Source organism: Stegostoma tigrinum, chromosome 1 (assembly GCF_030684315.1).
Source record: "Stegostoma tigrinum isolate sSteTig4 chromosome 1, sSteTig4.hap1, whole genome shotgun sequence".
Lineage (NCBI taxonomy): Eukaryota > Metazoa > Chordata > Chondrichthyes > Orectolobiformes > Stegostomatidae > Stegostoma > Stegostoma tigrinum.
In genome coordinates, this window is record NC_081354.1 from 182,931,002 (window position 1) to 182,947,603 (window position 16,602).

At 42.7% G+C, this 16,602-nt stretch overlaps 1 protein-coding gene across 1 annotated transcript in view; it reads left to right on the plus strand.

Annotated features, from left to right (window-relative positions):
• The window catches only part of npm1b (nucleophosmin 1b), a 105,031-nt gene that overhangs the window by 13,851 nt on the left and 74,578 nt on the right, over window positions 1–16,602 (plus strand). The window contains exons 3-4 of the mRNA XM_048546555.1: window positions 1,736–1,855; window positions 11,338–11,431. Coding sequence (XP_048402512.1) covers window positions 1,736–1,855; window positions 11,338–11,431 — 214 coding nt within the window. The remainder of the gene's footprint in view (window positions 1–1,735; window positions 1,856–11,337; window positions 11,432–16,602) is intronic.

Consider the following 16,602-nt stretch of genomic DNA (forward strand, 5'->3'; position numbering starts at 1 on the left):
CTGCCCTTGTGTAGTTGCTTGTTGTTGATTTGAATTGATTTGGATTGCTTTCATCTCCAGACTCGCAGTTATTTCTATTACTAGAACTGACCTTTGCAATTCCCCTATCCATGCGGCTTTTCAAGTGTTTCCACAGTGTGGAGGTTTAGTCAAGTTGAGGTGCAATTTTAGTCACTACCTCTTTAAACACTAGCCTAGAAAGTAAATCATGCAGGATCAGAAAATACTGTTACTCTGTCCTTTGTCTTGTCGTTTGGCTAACAACATAAGGTTAAACTTTTATTGATATTCAATATGAATATGAGATTGTACGCTCAAGGGATGTATTGTTACTCCTTTTGTAATCACAGTTTTTATTAATAGAGGGATCGAGTTCCGGAACCAAGAGGTTATGCTGCAGCTGTACAAAACTCTGGTGTGGCCACACTTGGAGTATTGCGTACAGTTCTGCTCACCGCGTTATAAGAAGGATGTGGAAGCTTTGGAAAGGGTGCAGAGGAGATTTACTAGGATGTTGCCTGGTATGGAGGAAGGTCTTACAAGGAAAGGCTGAGGGACTTGAGGCTGTTTTCATTAGAGAGAAGAAGGTTGAGAGGTGACTTAATAGAGACATATAAAATAATCAGAGGGTTAGATAGGGTGGATAGGGAGAGCCTTTTTCCTAGGATGGTGACGGCGAGCACGAGGGGGCGTAGGTTTAAATTGAGGGGTGAAAGATATTGGACAGATGTCAGAGGTAGTTTCTTTACTCGGAGTAGTAAGGGAATGGAACGCTTTGCCTGCAATGGTAGTAGATTTGCCAACTTTAGGTACATTTAAGTCGTCATTGGATAAGCATATGGACGTACATGGAATAGTGTAGGTTAGATGGGCTTCAGATTGGTATGGCACGTTGGCACAACATCGAGGGCTGAAGGGCCTGTACTGAGCTGTAAAGTTCTATGTAGTTGTTAATAATTACATTTGACATGCACCATTACTGTGGGTGCTGCCAACTTGCACTAATATCACCTTTGTAAAGCTTCTCTTTCTGCAATAAAATTTTTCTTTGTTTAAACATTTTCACAAGTTGACCATGTAATTAGGGTGACACTTCCAGTGCAGTGCCATCAGATGTCTATTCAGGTTCAAATTCCTTGACACTATTTGAAAGAACTTTGTGTTATCCCAGCATCCTGTCTGTAACTTTCCCTTGACCAGCGCCACTAGAAACTGATTTAACAGGTCAATCGTTGTCTTTGCTGTTCCTAGCATCTTGCAAATTAGCTGCTCTGTTCATGAACACAAAGAGCAGCACTTTGAAATCAATCAACTGAAGGCAATGCTGTTTGGAGCACAGTGAAACTTTCCATTTTGAGAGACCATGGCCTGTACTGTGGTTATTAACTCTGTTAAACATGGCTCATTGCATCAAGGGTCTAGGCCCGAAACGTCAGCTTTTGTGCTGCTAAGATGCTGCTTGGCCTGCTGTGTTCATCCAGCTCCACACTTTGTTATCTCATTGCATTTTTGTTGTTTTATTCACTGTCATAATTAGTTGAGGCCACTAGGTGGTGACCTGCATTTTGGTTTTGCCAATGCTCAAATACAACTACTGAAGACTCGTGGCTGAATAACTAACTTTTCTCCCTTTTTAGCATGAATGATGAAGTTGATTTATAGACCTCCTTTTGTATGTATTTTTACTTTTTTTGTGAAAAGTCAGTATCACTATTTTTTAATTTTCCGGTGACAGGTATGTGTGGGTCCAGAAACAAAAGATGAGCTACATGTCATTGAGGTAGAGGCTATGAACTCGAATGGAAAAATGATCAAGGTGCCTTTGACATCTCTGAAGCCATCTATTCTAACTACAGTAAGTGCCTCAACATATGCACAAGTGTTTACATTTGATACGTTTAGTGTTAGTAGGTAAGTTGTTTGCAAAGCATAGTGGAAATCCGAAAGATTGCAGATGGCAGTGTCCAGAAAATGGGGCCACCTTCTAGCAGATGATCAAGTGCAGTCATGTGTATCCTTTCAGCAGGACACAGTGATTCCTGACTCACTTATTTGGATGCTAAAGGTTTTATAATTTCATGAGGGGCATGGATAGAGTGAATGCCAAAGGTCCCTTTCCTAGGGTAGGGAGGCCAAAACTAGAGGGCATAGGTTTAAGGTGCGAGGGGGAAGGTATAAAAAGGGACATAATGTGCAGGTTCTTCATGCACTGAGTGGTGTATGTATGCAGTGAAGAAGTGGTGGAGGCTGGTGCAGTTACAACATTCAAAAGGCAACTGGATGGGTACATGAATTGGAAGGGTTTGGGCCAGATGCTGGAAAATGGGACTAGATTAATTTAAGATATCTGGTTGATATGGACAAGTTGGACTGAAGGGTCTGTTTCCATGCTGTACAACTCTGATTCTAGTTCCTGCCCAATCTGTCTGCACCTGCATATTTATTCATGTATTTTTTTTAATGAAGCCACTGTGTGGGTCCAAAATGGAACTCCAAAAGAGAAAATGTACTTTCTTTCAGTTGGAAATGTTGGACTGAGCTGGTAATGTGACAGAGGCACGTTCAGTTGAATCATCTGGAAAGGAATTATTCTTCCCTCTGAAAAAGAAGGTTGAGCAGTGGTAAAGGGAAAAGCACAAGTTTGTTGTTCATTCAAGGAGTTGACACAGACACCATGGGCCAAATGGCCTCCAGTGCCATGAAATCCATGCTTCTGTGACAGGCTACAGTAAATGTTAACTGGTCCAGATATTAATTGAGCTCATCTCAGCCCCCTCTGACAACTTCAATTGTCGAAAGAAAAAGAAGATACCTGGAAATTCTGCAGAAACCGCTTAGGTTTATGCTGCAACATTTCTCTGTTAGAGTTTGCTGAACAATTCATGGTATGGAAGACATGAGCAACATCCCAAAAATTCGAGAGTCACCTTCAGACCTTTCAGTTTTTCCTAGTACCTTCTCCTCAGTGATGGCCACTATATTCATCTCCAACTCCACAACTCGTATTGTAAAATAGGGCAGAGTCAGCGTGGTTTCATCAAGAAGAGACCTTGCCTTATGAATCTTTTTAGAATTCTTTGAGGAGGTAATAAACACGTTAGACCAGAGACAGCCAAAAAATGTTAAATACCTGGTCTTCCAAGAAGATCTTTGATATGGTGCCGCACAGGAGGCTACTGATTAAGATAAGGGCCCATGGTGTTAAAGGCAAGGTACCAGCGTGGATAGAAGATTGTCTGTCTGGCAGAAATCCAGAAAATGGGGATAAAAGGGTTTTTCTGAGACTGGCAGCTATTGACTAGTGGTGTTCCACAAAGGTTACTGTTTGGACCACAAACTCTTAATAGAACATTCTGGCTATGTTTACAGATGTTACAGAGATAGGTGGAAGGGCAGGTAGTATTGAGGAGGCGACAAGGCTGCGGAAGGATTTAGACAGGTTAGGAGAGTGGGCAAAGAAGTGGCGGATGGAGTACAACATGGGAAGGTGTAGACTATTTTCTATTTGAGAACATACAGAAATCTGAAGTGCAGAGGGATTTGGGGGTCCCAGTCCTAGTTTCTGTTAAGGTGAACTTGCAAGTTTAGTCGATAATTAGGAAGGTAAATAAAATGTTGACTCTTATGACAAAAGGACGAGAATAAAAAAGCAGGGATGTACTTCTTTGTAAGGCACTGGTTCAGACAACATTGAGAATATTTGGTGAAATTTTGCGTGCCATACCTCAAATTGAATGTTCCGGCTCTGGACTGGGTCTAGAGGATGTTCAGGAGAACAATGCCAGGAATGAAAGTCTTAACGTATGAGGAATGTTTGAGCACTCTGGGTCTATACTTGATGGAGTTTAGAAAGATGAGGTGGAATCTGATTGAAGCTCAGAATACTGAACACCTTGGATAGAGTAGATGTTGGGAAGATGTTTCCATTAACTGAAGAGACTGGGACTTGAGGATACAGCCTTAGTGTAAAGGGAAGACACATTAGAATGGAAATGAGGAGGAACTTCTCAAGCCAGAGAGTGACGAATCTGTGGAATGCATTGCCATAGAGGGCTTTGGTGGCTAGGTCATTGAGTATCTTTTGGACGGAGACAGGGTCTTGATTGTCGAGGGGATCAGATGTTACAGGGAGAATGGGGTTTAGCAGCCATGAAGGAATGGCAGAGCAGACCGAGTCGAATGGCCTAATTTCTGTTCTCCTGTCTTGTGGTGTAATTGGGAGAGTGCATGAAAACATCCATTTACAGCAAAGGCCGAAATAGAAATGGACAAAGACAATTGCCACATTCATAGATAATTCAAATAAATGTACAGTGGAATTGAGAGGTGACTTCACCATTTCTGTCAGATTATTTTCTTTACAGATTTGTGTTATAAATAAACTTGTATATTGATACTACTTTTTTCAGATGCCTACTGTGAAAGGATCTGTTTCCCGTGTGATTTGTTTGATATGTGTAATAATTTTGTGATTCGTCCTACAGTAGTAGCACCTGCACTGTTCTCTTTTTTACAGGGGAACCTTTTCTGTCTGCACAGCTCATATGCATCTAAAGAATGTTGTTAGCTTAGCTCAGTTGTGGCGCCTTTAATCTCTGGGCTAAGAGTTCGTGGATTCAAACAATACCAGTCCATGTTGTGGATTGAGCAATGGAGTAACACATAGAATATAGAACAGTATATTCAGAACACTGTACAGGCCCTTCGGCCCACGATGTTGTGCCGAACTTTTACCCTCAACCTAAGGTCTGTCTAACCTCCACCCCTACCTTATACTATCATCCATATGCCTATCTAATACCTGCTTAAATGCCCCTAATGAGGCCAACTCCACTACCCTCTCTGGCAATGCATTCCACCCCCCTACTACTCTGACTAAAGAACCTACCTCTGATGTCTCCCCTATATCTACCTCCCCCTACTTTAACAATGCCCCCTCGTAATAGCTGCCTCCACCCTAGGAAAAAGTCTTTGGCTGACTGCTCTATCTATACCTCCGATCATTTTGTACACCTTTATCACGTCCGATCTCATCCTTCATCTTTCTAAAGTGAAAAGCCCTAGTGTTCTCAATCTTTCATTGTATGACCTTCGCTCCGTTCCAGGCAGCAGCCTGGTAAATCTCCTCTGCACCTTTTCCAACGTTTCCATATCTTTCCTGTAATGAGGCGACCAGAATTGGACACCATACTCCAGATGTTGCTGAACCAGGCATTTGTATAGCTGGAGCATAACTTCACGGCTTTTGAACTCAAGCCCTCTATAAATGAAAGCTAACTCGCCATACACCTTCTTAACAACTCTATCCACCTGGGTGGCAGCTTTCAGGGAACTTTGGACATGACCTTTGAGATCCCTGTGCTCCTCCATACTGGGAAGAATCTTTCCATTAACCCTGTATTCTGCTTTCAAGTATGTCCTTCCAAAATGAATCTCTTCACACTTTTCAGGGTTAAATTCCATCTGCCACTTCTCAGCCCAGCTCTACATCCTGCCAATATCCCTTTGTAACCTGGAACAGCCCTCCGCACTATCCAAAACTTGACCCACCTTCATATCGTTCATGAACTTATTAATCCACCTATCCACTCCTACTTCCAAATCATTTACAAAAATCACAAATAGAAGAGGACCCAGGGCAGATCCTTGCATTACACCATTCGTAACCAAGCACCATGTTGAATATTTTCCATCTACTACCCCCCTTTGTCTTCTAAGGGCCAGGCAATTCTGAATCCAATCTGCCACGTTTCCCCCTGTCACATGCCTCCTTACTTACTGCATGAGCCTACCATGGGGAACCTTATCAAACGCCTTATGTAAACACTACTTCATCCATGTGTATAGCCACCTCTTCAAAGATTTCAGTAAGGTTTTTGAGGCATGATCTACCCCTCAAATCCATGCTGACTATCATGAATCAAACTGTACCTTTCCAAGTGATCATAAATTCTATCTGTCAGAGCCCTTTCCAATAATTTGCTCACCACTGACATGAGACTTAACTAACCTGTAATTTCTGGTGTTATCCCTATTCCGTTTTTTGAAGTTGGGAGTGACTTTTGCTTCTCTCCAATCTTCTGGCACTGTATGTGTGGACAGTGAGGACGAAAAGATCATCGCCTTGCGATCTCTTCCCTCGCTTCGCATAGAATCCTTGAATAAATCCCCTCAGGCCTGGGGCTTATCTGTCTTCAACTTCCTCAGAATTCCTAGTACATCTTCCTTACTAACATCCACCTCTAGCCCACCGGCCTGTTTCACACTGTCGTCCCCTACAACAACGTCCCTCTCAGTTATGATACCGAGAAAAAGCATTTATTAAGGACCTCTCCTATCTCTTTAGGCTCCGTGCACCAATTCCCTTTACAATCCTTGATTGGCCCTACCCAAACTCTGGATGTTCTCATATTTCTCACATACATGTAAAAAGCCTTGGAGTTTTCCTTGCTCCTATCTGCCAAGGTTTTCTCATGCCCCCTTATAGCTCTCCTAAGCCCTTTCTTCAGCTCCTACCTGGATAGCTTGTATGCCTCTAGAGCCTTTTCCGATCCTTGTTTCTTAAGCCTTATACAAGCATCCTTCTTCGTCTTAACCAGTTGTTTGACCTCTCTTGAGAACCAAGGCTCCCTCACTCGACCGCATCTTCTGTGCCTGCTAGGGACAAACATATCGATCATACGCAGTATGCATTCCTTAAACAATCTCTGCATTTCAATAGTTCTCTTCCCTGACAGCATCTGTTCCCATTTTATGTTACCCAGTTCTTGCCCCTCAGAATTATAATTACCTCAATAATAATTCTCTTTCTCCCAATTATAAACCTTACCCTGCTGTATATACCTATCCTTTTCCATGACTATTGTAAAAGTAACAGTTATGATCGCTACTGCTAAAATGCTCTCCTACCAATAGGTCTGACACTTAGCCCGGTTCATTGCCAAGCACCAAATCCAAAGTGGCCTCTCCTCGTGTTGGTCTATCTATATACTGTGTGCATACTGTATATACTTCCTGAATGCACTGGACAAAATCTACTCCATCTAAACTATTACAACTAAAAAGTTTCCAATCAATATTTGGAAAGTTGAAGTCACTCATGACTACAACCCTGTGACTTCTGCACCTTTCCAGTATCTGCCTCCCAATCCGCTCCTCTCCTGCTCTGCACCTACTGGGAAGTCTGTTTTGTAAAACAAAAACACCCCCACAAAGTGACTACTCTTTTCTTGTTCCTGACATGAACCCAAACTGATTCTGTAGACATATCATTCTTGAACTGCCTTTCAATATCTGCTTTACTAGCCCTGACTAGCAATGTCACTCCCCTGCCTCTTTTACCACCCTCCAATGTACCAAGTACGTTGGGCGATGTCTTTTGAAAAAATGTCTTTTGTGCTGGATTTTCATGCTGCCTTGACCAATAGTTAGCTCTTACATGTTCCTACATTTAAATTCCATGTGCTGAGTTTTGCCCACTCACTTGGTCTATCATTATCCTCTTGTTGATTTCTTACGTCCTCATCACCCATGCCCTCCCGCCCATTTTCATATTGCGAGGTTTAGGCACAATACATTTTACCTTTTTCCTCCTCCTCCAAATCATTAACATAAATGGTTAGTAGTCTAGGCCCAAGGATTGATCCTCCACTATTTAGGTCTTACCAAACTGAAAAAGACCCATCAATCCAATCTGTCTTCTGTATTTTAATCAGTCCTCAACCCATGCTAAGACATTATCCCCAACACTTTCAACTCCTATCTTGTTACAGTACCTTTTTACGTGGTCCTTCTTCAAGCGCCTAGTGAAAAATCAAATTACACTACATCTCGTAGTTCCCCCTTATCAACTCTGGTTGTATGTCTTTTAAGTATAAATCATAGAATCAATCATAATATCCCTCCAGTGTGGAAACAGGCCATTCGGCCCACCTAGTCCATATTGCTCACACCCCCCACCCCCACAAAGAGCATCCCACCCAGTCCCATTCCTTACTCTTTTCCTTCAACCCGGCATTTTCCATATCTAATTCACCTAACTTGCACACCCCTGGATACTACAGGAAATTTAACATGGCCAATCCACCTAGCCTGTGCATCTTTGGACTGTGGGAGGAATCCGGAGGAAACCCACGCAGATACGGAGAATGTGCAAACTCCACACAGACAGTCGCCAGGGGGTGGAATCTAACCCTGGTCTCTGGCACTGAGGAAGCCATGCTAACCACTGAGCCATCGTGCCACTCCCCAGCATATTTATCAAACATAAAAAGGGAGAGGTGATGGCTTAGTGATATTATCACTGCACTGCTAATCCAGAGACCAAGACAGCGTTCTGGGGGACCTGGGTTTGAATCCCGTCACGGCACGTAGTGAAATTTCAAGTCAATAAATATCTGGAATTAGGAATATAATGATGACAGTGAATGCATTGTCGATTGTCAGGGGGAAAAAAAAATCTGGTTCACAAATATGCTCTGGGGAAAGAAACTGTCATCCTTGCCTGGTCTGGCCTACATGTGACTCCATCCCACAACAATGTGTTTGACTCTGAACTGCCCTCTGGGCAATTAGGGATGGGCAATAAATGCTGCTTAGCCAGTGACTCCCTTACCCCGCAAATTAATAAAGGAAAATCAAAATTTCTCTTTCACAAAAGTATGTTGGTTCTGGATTGCATTAAGCTTTTCTGAATATCCTGCTATTCTTCCTTAATGGACTGTAGCATTTTCCCCACAATGGATGTTAGGCTAACTGGCCTATAGTTTCCTATTTTTCTGACACCCTTCTTTAAAAGGGTTGCCACTTCAGTGGTTTTCTAATCATCTGGGATAGTCCCCAGAATCCACTGTGTTCTCAAACATTTTGAATGAAGTATCCAATAGTTTTGTAACTGCTTCCTTTAAAAGTGAATGTGCATGTTTGGCCTGAAGAATAAGGTGATGCATTTCGAAGTGGGAAAGAGAAGTAAAGGAAGCTCGATGACAAGTATACCTGTTGCTAAAAATCACACCAAGTTAGCAAGGCCATTTTAAAAAAATAAACTATGCTTTCGACCTGGAGGGATAGAAAATAACTAAGTTATACTGAAACTACATCAAACATTAATTACATCAGTGTTGTGAGCAGTACTGGTAACCATATTAAAAATTAATAAAGGTATTGGAGAAGATTCCAACCTTGGCTGTCAGTTTGGAGTTTCCATATTCTCTCTGTATCTGTGTGGGTTTCCTGCCACGCTTGAAAGATGTCAGGTTAGCTGGATTGGCCACAGGAAATGCAGCATTACAGGGATAAGGTGGCGGGTTGGGTCTGAATGGTGAGCTCTTTCGAGAGTTGATGTGGATGCGATGGGCTGAATAGCCTGCTTCCACACTCTAGGGATTCTAATGAAAAGGGCATAGTGAAGGTTTGCAAAACCGATGCCGGAAATGTATGCTACATATAAAATGGGAATGTATTGTTGGGCCTTTTTCCTTTGTTTCAAAAGGAAAACTTCAGTTCGGCAAATAGAGGCCTTCTTAGAAGAATATTTGAGACAAAATTCATGAGGTTCTTCTAGATTGAATTTTTATTCAGGGGAAGAGGGTAATTACAGGATGTTACTTTGGATAATCACAATGCAAAGGTAGCAGAGAATTTGGAAGAAACATTTTTCCCCGAAGGATGGTGAGAATGCCTGGCTCTCAATAGTAGAGGAAGTGATTTGAAGTGCTTGATTTAAGGGGAATCTGGAGAAGCATGCGTTAATAGGGCAAGAGATGGGAGGAGGCATGAGTGAAACTGTCATGGATTTGTTCAGAGGGAATGGAGTAAGAAAATAAGGAATTCTTGCTACATCTGTACCAGGCACAAGTAAGTCCACACCGACAAGTTCTAAGGTAGGGTCACCAGATCCAAAACTTTAACTCTGATTTCTCTTCACAGCCATGCTGAGCTTTTTAGCAGTTTGTTTTTGTTTCTGAGAATACTGTGAACTGCTTGGACTACGCCTATTGTCAGTATACCTTTCCTTGGGCAAGGGGACCAGAGAAGGTTCAATATGTTAGTCCCAGGTATGGATAACAAGGTGTGGAGCTGGAGGAACACAGCAGGCCAGGCAGCGTTAGAGGATCAGGAAACCTGAAGTTTTGGGTCTGACCCTTCTTCAGAAATGGGGCAGGAGAAGGGGGGTTCTGAAATAAATAGAGGGGGACATGGTGATAGAAGGTGGATAGTGGAGCAGAAAGGTGGGAGAGAAGACGGATAAGTCAAGGAGGCGAGGATGAAGCTGAGGCTTTCTTTATAAGGAGAGGTTGGTTAGGTTAAGCTTGTACCTATTGGATTTTAAGAGAATGCAACACAACCTTATGAAAACCTATTAAATTCTTGGTGCACTTGACAGGGTAGGGAGAGCGAGAGAGACCCTGCCACAAAGGGAAATGACTTAAGATCTGAGTAACAGGTCACCCAGTTAGGATAGAGATGAGGAATTTCTCTGAGGGTGATCAGTCTGTAGATTTCTTCACCGCAGAGAGACGTGATGCCTGAGTCATTAACTATTTTCAAGACTGGGATAGACTCTTAATTGGTGAGTGAATACAGGGTTATGGGGAGAAAGGCAGGCAAACGGATTTGAGGATTATCAGATCAGCTATTCATCCATCAGATTCAATGGGCTGAATGGCATACTTCTCCTCTGTCTTATGGACTTATGATAACTCTGGATTCATCCCCACCATCACGAGCTACAAATTAATTGTAGATTAGATTAGATTCCCTACAGTGTGGAAACGGGCCCTTCGGCCCAACAATTCCACACCGCCCCTTGGAGCACCCCACTCAGACCCATTTCCCCTATAACCCACACGCCCCTGAACACTACGGGCAATTTAGCATGGCCGATCCACCTAGCCTGCACGTCTTTGGACTGTGGGAGGAGACCCACAAGGATACTGGGAGAATGTGCAAACTCCACACAGACAGTCACCCGAGGCTGGAATTGAAACCGGGTCCCTGGCGCTGTGACCATTTCTAATATTGCTACAATAGTGTAACTTGGCGCACTACTTTGAAAATTAAGAACCTTCTGCTCTTTGGCCTCCACAGGAAGTTAAGACAGTTTCTGATGAACATGGACTTCATATTGTATGTGTAGAGTGATATGTTTCAGTGCTTGAATACAAATTACGTGCATGCACTTAATAAAACTGCTAATGTCGTCACTATTGAGTCAGTGTGAAATTAACCAGCAGGATAATTGGTGAGTCTGAAAGGGATCTTTAATGTGGTCCTGATAGGTGTTTATTTACTCAATACACTAATTTGAAACAACAAAACATCTCTCTTGTATTCTAGATCGTCCTGGGAGGTTTTGAGGTGTCCCCTCCAGTCTGTTTACGTCTGAAGACTGGCTCTGGTCCCATCTACATCAGCGGAGAGCACATTGTTGGTGAGTTTCTACAGTGCATTACCTTTGAAACCATTGAGTAGAATTTGACTTAGAAATGCAAGAGTGAAGAGGGACATAATGGTGAGAGGGAATTCTGGGGTTGTTCTGGTTTTCCTGAAAATGACTTGTTCATGTGTAGGTAAAATGCCAAATTTTATGAGCTTTTTGTTTCAAATTCTTTCATGGGAAGTAGGCTTTGCTGGCTGGGCTGACATTTATTGCCCACCGCTAGTTGCCTGGAGAGAATGATGTATGGGTTGCCTTTTTGAACTTCTGCAGTCCATTTGCTGTAGGTAGACTTGCACCGAGGGAGTTTTCTGACTTTGACCCAGCGACACTGAAGGACACGCGACATATTTTTATTGTAGAGTGTCTTGGAGGACAAGCATTCTGCTGTGTCCTGCTGAGAACATCTGGGCTCTAGCTACTGAGGAGCCTCACCTAACCTCTGTTAATCACCCTCACCCACTCCTGGAGATGTCAGCGTGCCATGTTTTAGCGATCCCTCCTTGGGCAAGAAGAAGTCGTCCCAACTGATAAAGGCAGCCTGGACAGAGGTGGCTGCACAATTCGGTGCCCATGCACTGCTGTAGCTGTAAGAGAGTAAGTGATCTGTGCTCTGACAGAGTATGGAATGTTTCTACTCGTTATTTCATGTCTGATCAGTGTGATTCACCTGATGAGTTGTCATTGGAAGTCTGCCACTGCAGTGGATGGGCAGACAAGAGGCTGTGGTTAAGGTTAGGTAAATGAACTGAAATGGTACACTGATAGAACTGCCTGGCTCCAAAAATCTTGTCTGTTCCTAAGGTTCTTGAGTAAATTTATAGCTCCGGTTGTGGATGCTGTGGTTGGTTCGTTAGCTCACGGATGTTTCGTTACCCTGCTGGGTAACATCGTCAGTGCAGCCTCTGATGAAGCGCTGTTGTGTTTTCCCGCCTGGTATTTAAACTCAGGGGTACGTTGGATTTGATTACCTCACTTCTAGTTTTCCTTCGCAGTGGTGTGTATATATAAGGCCTAGTTCTGTGTGTTTTATGGTCTTCTTGGTAGAGAACCAGTCTTCTAGGAATTCCTGTGTTTCTCTGTTTGGTCTGTCCTCAGATCCTGGTGTTGTCCTAACTGCACTGGTGGTTGCCCTTATCCATATGAATGGAAATGAGTGAGTATTGTTTGTGTCTTTTTGTTGCTAGTTGGTGTTCATGTCCTCATGTGTCCAGTTTTCTTCCTGTCTATCCAACGTAATGCTTGTCGCAGTCCTTGCATGGAATTTTGTATATTATGTAGGTTCTATCCATAGTGGGTAAGGGGTCTTTGATTCGAGTTAGTAGTTGGCATAGGGTTCACGTGGGTTTGTGTGCTACAGTGATGCCCAATGGTCATAGGAGTTTTTTTCAGTCTGGATATGTTCTTGATGTATGGTAGCATGATGAGTGTTAGGACATGCAGCATCTTCCTGTTATTCGTGTGATAAGCATAGTCTGATCCAGTTGTTCTGCTACCTGCTGTCCTTAAATACGTGGTGGAGGTAATGTTCTTCATTTTTGGCGTAGTTCTGGGTGGCTGCAATGTTTTGTTGCTCGCTTAAATTGTGTTTTTGTGGAACTTCATTTGTGGGTGTTGGGTGGTTAGCATTGAAATTCAGTACTTGGCCACTGTGTGTGGCTTTCCTGTGTACCTTTGTCAGGAATTCCCTGTTGGCCCTGGTGCTACCACAACGCCCAGGAGTGGGAGCGGCTCATTCTTTTCCTTTTCCCTAGTGAATTTGATGCCGGCGAGAGTGTTTATTAGTTGGTGTGTCTCATCTCTAGTTTGATCTGTTTGATGATGAAAATGTCATCCATGTACCAGATCCTTTGTTTGAGTTGGATTTGTGGTAGGGCCATGACTTCAAGCCTCTGTCACCGCTCCTGCTCTTAGTCCAGAGATAGGTGACCTCATGGCTACCCTGTTGGTCTGTTTGTAAAACATAGGGTTATAGTTTGCCTTTTTCCAATTTACCATCTTCAGCCAAAGACAGCAGTTATCCCTGGCCATGAATATCATAAAACGCATGGTATTATGGTCACTGTTCTTGAAATGCTCCCCCACTGAAACTTCACCTGCCTGTCTGTGCTCATTGCCCAAAAGCAGCTCTAACAAAGTGTAGAGCTGGATGAACACAGCAGACCTAGCAGCATCTTAGGAGCAGGAAAGCTGACGTTTCAGACCTAGACCCTTCATCAGTTTACCCCTTATTTGGTCTATTTAAATTACTGTGCCAAGAAACGCACGGAATGGTCCTTACAAATTCTGCCTTACCCAAGACCCTACCACAAAGTGAATCCCGGTCAATATAGGGGAAGCTAAAATCACCCACCACAACAAACCTGTCTTTACATCTTTTGAAATATGCTATAACTAGGTCTACAATGCCTTTAGAAGGAGAATTTCAGGATTTTGACCCAGTAATACTGAAGGAACAGCAATATATTTCCAGGTCAGGACAGTGAGTGGCTTGGAGCTTGCAGGTTGTGATGATCCCAAGCATCTGCTTCTCTTGTTCTTCTAGATTGTCATGGTTGTGGGTTTGGAAGGTGCTGTCTGAAGATTAGAAAAGTTCTTCAGTGTATCTTGTAGATAGTACACCCTGTTGCTGATGAGCTTTGGTAATGGAGGAATGGATGTGATACCAGTCAAGTTGGCTATTTGTCTTGGGTCGATTCAAGCTTCTTGAGTGGTGTTGGAGCTGTAATCGTCCAGGTATGTGGGAGTATTCCGTCACACTCCTAACTTGTGCCTTGTTGATGATTGACAGCCTTCGGGGAATCAGGAGGTGACTTATTGACAGCAAAATTCATAGCTTCTGATCTATAAAGTTTACAAATAAGTGGCCACAATATTTCTATGATGAGTCCAGTTCAATTTCAGATCTGGGTATCTCCCAAGATTTTAATGGGGAATTCAGTTATGGTGATGGGAATGTCAGGGAGCAATTGTTAGAATTTCTCTTTTTTTTAAATTCGTGAGATGAGGTTGCCACTGCTTGGCCAGCATTTATTGCCAATCCCTGTTTACCCAGAGGGCAGAAAGGGCCATCCACCTTGCTGTGGGTCTCGAGTCACATGTAGGCCAGACCAGGTGAGGATGGTAGTTTGCTTTCCCTGAAAGACTTTAGTGAACCAGATGGATTTTTCCTGATAATTGGGAGTGGTTTCATGGTCATCAGTAAATTCTGAATTCTGGATTTATTTTTTAAATTGGATTCAATTTCCACCACCTGCCATTATGGGATTTCGAACTTGGGCCCCCAGAACACTAGCCTATTAATAGGTTAACAATAATACCACTAGGCCATCATCTCCCCTTGGAGATGGTCATTTTCTGGCATTTGCGTGGCATGAATATTGTTTGCTACTTTTCAGCCCAAGGCTGAATGTTGTCCAGATCTTGTTACGTTTGGATGTAGACAGCTTCAGTGTCTGAGGACTTATGAAGGGTGCTGATCATTGTGGAATCATCCTGACTGTTCCCAAACCATCTCCTCTTTGAAGATTAGGAAGAATTCGGCTCAATACCTCTGAGTGAGACTGGGTAGTTCCATACCCAGCAACTATGTTTTTCTACTCTCTAGAGTTTAGAACAATGAGAGGAGTTCAGTGGAAGTATATAAGATACTAAAGGGGAATGACAAACAAGACATAGAGAGGACGTTTCCTTGTGGGGCAGTTTGGAATGAGAGATGAGGGGTAGCTGATGTAAAACAGAGACAAGGAGAAATTCTTTCTCTGAAAGAGTGAATCACTGGGGGAATTCACTCCCCAGAATTTGGTGGATGCTGGGATATTGAATAAATTTAAGGAGGAGATACAGATTTTTCATTTGTAATGGGTTGAAGCGTTATGTGGAGCAAGTGCAAAAATGGAGTTGAGGCTGAAGTGAGATCAGTCATGATCATACTAAATGGTAGAGCAGTCTCGAGGGGCTGAATTGCTTACTCCTGCTCCTAGCTCTTATGAGACTAAACTGTCTTTTGAAAGTATAAGTTAAGCATTTTTGAAACTTGTGCATTTATTAAACATTGAGTCATTATGTTTGCACTAATTTCTTTTAAAGGGTGTGAACTTAATTTATTTTCTTCGTCTTGGATGCACTTTTAATTTGAAACAGAGGCGTAGGCTCTTGTCAGAAATGAATTAACATGTTGATCTATTACCCCAGAACAAGTTAACAGCCTAAGATGTTTTAGGGTGAAAGTCTTCTCATTCAACCTCTAGGCTCAAGGAGGTGGTGTAGAAGCAGGAACCGTCACTTTAAGACTTCGGTTCACAAAGAAAACCTCATACAGCTGAGACCCTGGAGAGAAGTGTTGCCTCAGATCTTGATGGTGTCGGGAATAATCTTGGTAAGTACGTGGTTGTGAAAATTCATTGGAGTGCATTGCTCCATTGTGGCTTGTAAAACTCTACAACCGAAGTCTATGTAATTTTCAGTCTGTGTGAATATTAAAGAAATGACAAATGCCTGGGTAATTTATGGGCTTTACTTTCTGGTTACAGATTGGCCTTGATGTGATGCAAACACATTTTGAAGGACAGGTGACCCCAGTGCATCAGCCATACCTAGCACCATTGCTGGGGAGCCGTGCACCAACCTGAAGCACTTAAAAATACGCTCTTGCATTGCTATGATGGTGCGACTTGCACATAGGAGAAAGTTGATGTCGTTCAGCATCTTTCAGGATGTAAAGGACACATGACACATGTGGAAGATAAGTTGCTTTGGGAAAAGGATTTTGAGCCATCGTTGGGATCTGTCTCAAGAATCTGAAAAGTATGGATTTTGGTGCATCCAAGTTTGAGTGCACTTGACAGCCAAAGGACATTGGGGCTACATGCTGAATTTGCACAACTTGGAGTTGAATTTAAGTTGTTGATTGTCGTTCAGGACTGCCCTCGCTAGTCGAATTTTTCTTCAGACTGCAGCAGAAAAAGCCTAGGAGTAACTTGGCCAGTCTTATGCCACCTTCAAGCATGTGTTCATTAAAGTTGAAGAATAACGAGAACCCCAGAAACTGATAAGTCAGCTATGTGGAGGATGGATAGGTTCCTTTCTGATGTCATTTTTTTCATTGCAAGGAGCATTAAAAACACTAATTGAGCACTGATTTAATGAGAGTACTGACCTTGAAT